General features: G+C 40.3%; 1 protein-coding gene across 1 annotated transcript in view; it reads right to left on the bottom strand.

The window, feature by feature from the left end:
* Nucleotides 1-560: 560 nt before the first annotated feature.
* The window catches only part of Sim1 (SIM bHLH transcription factor 1), a 73971-nt gene continuing 68364 nt past the window's right edge, over nt 561-6167 (bottom strand). The window contains exons 11-12 of the mRNA XM_010607205.3: nt 3744-4146; nt 561-1630 (exon numbers count right to left, since the gene is read on the bottom strand). Coding sequence (XP_010605507.1) covers nt 900-1630; nt 3744-4146 — 1134 coding nt within the window. The 3' untranslated portion in view covers nt 561-899. The remainder of the gene's footprint in view (nt 1631-3743; nt 4147-6167) is intronic.

Genomic DNA, 6167 nt, shown 5'->3' with positions numbered 1-6167 from the left:
TCTTGGGGAATTGGTTTAAATGTTTTATTTCACCAGTTTTATTAGCAAGCCCCAAATATATTGTTTACCTATTCTGAGCCTTAAATTGTTTGTTTTAAGATGTAATTTCACTCCACTCTGCCACTGGCCTTCCCATCTTCACTAAGCTACTTCCAATTGAGCACACCGTGTTTTTGATGTGTCTCCGAACATCTCAGTGCTTAGAAAAGCCCTTACTGCTATGTCAGTGCAATCCTTGTCTAACTCAAAAGGTGAAAACATCACCACTTCCTGTTTGCTTATAATGGATACCAGGTGAAAACTCATTCTTGCACCATAGCCAGAACTAGTTCTTTAATTTACGCCTCAACCAAATGAGCTGATTTGTTTGAAATCACAAAGCAGTCAGCTTACAGGATGTGTCCCTGCCTTCCTTAGTTACACTGGGAATGGAAATTTATTTAAGAATCTTAATGTGGTGGAGTTAAGGAAAGGTGCCCATTTTGTGTATATGTATGGTATATGTTTTCTATTTCTGCAGGTAAAGTGTACGTAGAAGTTTGTGAACAGTGGTCTTTGTGTATAGGTTTCACTGGGTCATAACAATACAATGTCATTCATCAGCCCTTTCAGGTAGTGTGTATGGTTGCTTAATTTACGTAGCATTTTTCCATTCTAATTATACCTACTCTGGTTCCCCTATAATTAGAGGAGCAATTTATGTGTTCATGTTAGCTCCCTGTAAATAACCCTGAAAGTTAGTGTTATTTTTTTCTTTCATTTCACAGGAACTCATGTCAAACACCCAGTAATTGTTATCTGAACAATCTGTGACACACTAAATGATGGTAAGGAGGCATTAAACTATAAATATGTTTCAGAGATCCTCGAAGAACAAAGTTTTTAAAAAATAAAAAACATCAGCTTCCATTGGTTATTATAACAGATGTTCCCTTGTGTCCTGGTGCTGGGTCTGGCTGCATCCTCAGATGGGAAGTTACGTCAAAGTGTGAGCCATTACAGCCCAAGGAATAGTTTCTAATGGTTTCACTGTCATATAAGTGCTCCAGGGCATATCCAGTTAATGTGTAAGCATGCTTATCAAAATACTGCCTGTGAGAGCCAAAGCAGTTTGGAGAAACAGCAGCATGGTCTCCCACTGTCTGATGAGGAGACATATCTGAATGTAGATAATCTTTAGCCAGGATCAAACTGGATTTTGAAATGCGATCAGAATTGGGACTACTTATCCGAGACAGTGCAGTGGGACTGTTGTCATAGTCATTGTCATGAGGACTCAGCATCTTTCCCTCTCGCTGCGGGATGTGGTCACATGGTGACGTGCTGGCCAGAGCAGAGCTGTGGCAGACTTCCCCTGTTGGTGGGGGCTGGGAGTAGTTTGCAAAACAGAGGGAGTGTTTTTTCCCTGCTCCATTAATGGATGCCAGTTGGTCTGGGGGCACTTTCCTTAGCTGCAATCTGTTTTCTTCTTCTTTAATCATTTGCTGGGTAGCTCTTATTAGAGTTTCAATTTTGCTAGGTTCATGTGGGCTAGTCTGATACTGTTCAGTGCGATATCGGTCACCGGATTCACTGGCCGACCCCGGGTCTGGAGAGCTGACCACACTATCTTCATCCCAGTGACCTCGCCCTAGAAATCAGAAAAAACACAAAGTGAGTGGTCTCAAAATTCACCAAAGTAAAAAGTGTATTTTTTTCCTACTAAAAGAAATCTTTTTCTTTCATTTTTAATATATGTACCAATATTTGAAACAGACATGGGGTCTATATGATGATGTCAATTCTGTATACTAGAATTCATATTTAAATCATTAAATTTTAAGGGCAGGTAAATTTGACAACAAATATCTTAGAGGACAAACCTTGCTCATTGGTTCTATATGCCAATTAGTGAAATAGTAAATTATGGATATACATACACTTCTCCATTTATGTATTTAATAAGATAGTAAGACCTGCCCAGTTGCAAATAATAAAATGAAGATACACACAACATGATTTATGCTACCTTCTAAAGCAATGTCATGTTAGACTGATGTTTAAAAACTACTTTCAATTAAGTTTCAGGAAAATAATCACACAGACGGAATTACTTCTCTCTGTTCTAAATAATTCTTCATTAAAAATGCTAGTATTGCTCAATGTATCTTAAGTAGGGTTACAATGATGATATAAGGTTTGTCTTTCTAGACAAATGAAGGTTGAAAATATATTCATATATCTGTGTGTGTGCACGTGTGTGTACATATGTATGGTGCATGCATGTACATGTGAATGGACAGAGATGTGGATATAGCTTGTCCTAATTAAAAATATAACTAAAATTTTATCAAATGTAATGGTATCTCAGCTTCAGAGGTAGTCATATAGAAACTCGGGTATCTTAGAAACTCAGGTATCTTACATTGCTTCTGAAATAAGGTGAAGAATAAATAAATATTAACAACTTTAATGACAACCTTCTCTGAACCAAGGAAAGAGAACACAGAAGAATAGTGCATCCAAAGTGTATTTCATAAGCCAGATTATTCTCAAAACGGTCTGAAGCTGATATAAAAAAAAGAAGAAAAATAGGCAGGGACATATGAAATCTGTACACTGCTTACTGCAGCAGAGAAGCCTTGGATCGCACTATTTATTGCGTTCCTTTTCTCCTTTCTTCTTATTTTATTTTTAATATTTTCCTCCAGATCAAGAAGGTCAAGCCAGGATTTTCACTTCACTCCTTTTTGGCAAGCAGTTGCCCTTTGCCCTGGGTTTTCATTACCAGACTACCAAAATGTTCCCAGATTGGAAACAGGTGATTTACTCAAAGAAAATATCGAATAATAAAAAGCAAGAATAGAAACAAAATTACTCATAGAGGGGTAAGGAGGAAACATGAGAAAAGGAAAAAAAATGAAAAAAATTGATAAAATTACTCATTGAAGGCTGTTAGTGTCTAGGTGACATCTGACAGGTGGCTTTAGGGATGAGGACATCTCGCGTCCTAAAGGCAAGAAGAGGGGCTGGGGATTTAGCTCAGTGGTTCCGCCGCCTGCCTTGCAAGCGCAAGGATCCGAATTCAATCCCTGGTATCAAAAATTAAAAAAAAAAAAAAGTAAGCTAAAGGCAAGAAGAGTAATGCCAGGACCTTCAGATCAATCTTGTCACTGACTTCTAATGCAGCAGGGAGGTTTTCAAAGACCTGTCTTTTCCATATATCGCTCCATTTTTAACCTACGGGGCATTGTGATTGTCTAGTTATAGAGGAAGGGTGCAGTTAATTCTCAGAGAGGCTAAGATCCACTGTATGAGTGATAGACCACAAAACAAAGACTGGCTGGCCTCTTCAAAATTTCTGTATGCCCTTATTGCAAAGCACCCCTGTAGCCTATATAAATAAGTTCAAGTCCGCCTTCGAAGCATGGGAATACAGAAGAAAATAATACAGGAGAGATTTAAATGCATGCATGCTACACATTTAACAGAAAAGAATTCGCTTTTACTTAATCTCTACTCTTTTTTTTTTTCTTATATATCATAAATATACTCAGCAAACATTGCCAGAGTGAATACACTTAAACGGACTCAACCTGACCTTTGCTTTTTGAACTGGCAATTCCACTGTTGTTTTCTTCTTTTTGTGGGGAGCCGGTGGATTTTTTAAGTTGAAGGAGAGCACGGCTTGGGTCAGTACCTCGGGGGACCGACCCCACACTTACAAACCCGCCCAGGACTCGGGCTGGCTCCAGAGCCCTTACCGTGGGTCCTGTGCACCGAGGCGATGTGCGGCATGCTGTTCTCGTAGGCTTCCCTGCTCTCCGGGGAGGCCTTGGTCAGCGGCAAGGCTGCGCGAGAGCCCCACCAGGGCTCCCTCCCGGCCTGCGGCGCTCCCAGGAAGTACCTGCCCGCCTCACAGCGGCCTCCCTCACAGGCCTGGCCGTGGAAGTGCCGGTCCTCCACCAGCCGGGAGTGGTCGAGCGCGAAGCCGTAGCAGAGCGAGCTGCGGTCGGAGAACTGCCTGTAGGCGCAGGACGCGTCGTGCTGCGAGCCCGGGCGCTCGGCCGGGTCCAGGAGCTGCGGAGAGGCTGTGTCGGTCAGGGGACTTCCGCCCCACTGGCTGTCATGATCTGATTCCGATCTTTCCGTGTGAAATCCCGAATACTGAAACCCAGAGGAGGGAAAGGCCATTTCACAAATAAATAAATTAGTTAAACAAATAAAAACGCTGCAAGCACCCTTAAGCTCATGCTGGCCAAATCAGGACTCACTCTAGCACTCTTGGACACCTCTAATTTGGAAGCACTTAATTAATCAAATGATGTCTCCGTAGAAAACCCTTTGGTCTGTCAAGGGAAGAAGTAAAATAACAAACATCAAATGAAGAACAGAATGAAGTGTTGCTTGTAAATTATGCCAAGCAGTTCTTCCAAAACCTTGAATGGTGATTTTAGAGCCCCCATCTTACGGACAGTACAGCTAAGGGTCAAAGAAGGAAAGTAATTCGCCCAAGGCCACGGGTTAGCAGGTATGGGAGGGGAAAGGAAAGCAAAAAGAATTAAAATGAATTATGTACATGTACCGACTCCCCACAATGAATGTCATTCATCATTATGTGCTGCAAACATGCACTAATAAATTTAAAAATCAAACAAAAAAATTCAAACCCAATTTCCTCACTACATGAATGAATTCCCAAAAAGAGGATTCCAAGAAAGCTCCATATTTTATTTGTGTTTGTTCTCCACGTTTCTTCTTAATTAGAAAAACAGAGAAACTAAGGTTTAAGAAATCAACATGCCAAACTCTAATCTTATACTAGACTGTTAACTCTGAATGCCATGGGCACTCGGTAGAAAGTTAATGTTTACCTAATCCAATCGCAATCTGACTTTCAAAAGTCTTGTCCCATATAAACTGGATCTGTTCATTGGAATATTACTGTCTAAACTAAAACTTCAAATACTCCTAGGATCACGGCAGTAGGCGGAGGAAACAAGCCACAGGAAACACTGTCACACTGCTCACCTGCTCCCAAACTATCTGGTCAGGTAACGGAAGAAAATGAGTAAAATTCTCTGCAGGCTTCCCTAGAAACTGTGCTCAGTTTGAAGGGCCCCATAAACCACTAAAATTGATAGTCTAATTATTTCTGATTCAATTTTTCATTTCCTAATGCCAAACACAATTCTAAGTATTACATAGAGATGACCTGCTATGATAATAAAATCTGCCATTTTTTGAGAATTTATTGTGCACCTAATAATATCCAATTATTTCATATATATATATGTATATATATATACATATATATAAGTGTGTGTGTGGGTGTGTGTGTGTGTATAACTTCTTATACCACTCTAACATGCTGTGAAATAACTCTAAAAGATACAGAAACTACGTCATGAAGAGTTTTAGTAAGATGCCATAGCCACCTCATCTGGTCTTAAAGCTGGCACTACAAATAAGAGTTATAATTTGAATAATAGTTATAATAACAATAACCAAATATAATAATGATAACCAAATAAGAGTTATAGTTTGAAATTTAAGTACTGCTAAAGAAAAAGAGCAGAGAGAAAAAGATTCAGTGTTAAAAGATATAAGTTGAGAGGAAGAAACTTCTTTACAATCCCTAGAACCAAAATAAAGGTCCATTGTACATTTTCTTTCCTAGCCCAGGAGAGCAGTTGTGGTATTGAGGGGTGAGCAGGAGCGGGGGACCCAAGCTCTACTGTTTTGCCTTGACACATGCTGGCTGAGCAAACTTTGCGCGTCCAAGACCTTCACCCGGCAAGGCAAACTCTCCAGGAGGCCCACAGGGAAGAGGAGGAAGAACTCTGGCTCTTCTCACTTCAGTGCAAACAGGCAACTCCGCCTAGGGCTCTCGAACAGAGAGATGAGATACAGAGGTTGTTCTTCAGTATGTACCAACTCCCAAGAAATGTCATCATTATGTACTGCAAACTTGTACTAATAAACATTTTTTTAAAAAAGCTTGCTCTTGGATAGCTCCAACGAATGCCAAAATATGTATCATGCTCAGGACACTGTAAATTCCAGGTTCAAGATTTTCCTATTACCATTCAAATTATTACTTCAGGGCCAGGGATTTAGCTCAGTGGTTCCTTCGCCTGCCACGCAAGTGCAAGGACCCGAGTTCAATCCCAAGTACAATATATATA

This window comes from Fukomys damarensis, unplaced genomic scaffold, assembly GCF_012274545.1.
Source record: "Fukomys damarensis isolate Sample0158 unplaced genomic scaffold, DMR_v1.0_HiC HiC_scaffold_14, whole genome shotgun sequence".
NCBI lineage: Eukaryota > Metazoa > Chordata > Mammalia > Rodentia > Bathyergidae > Fukomys > Fukomys damarensis.
Note: the sequence above shows the minus strand (reverse complement) of the source record. Positions and strands in the feature narration are given on the sequence as shown.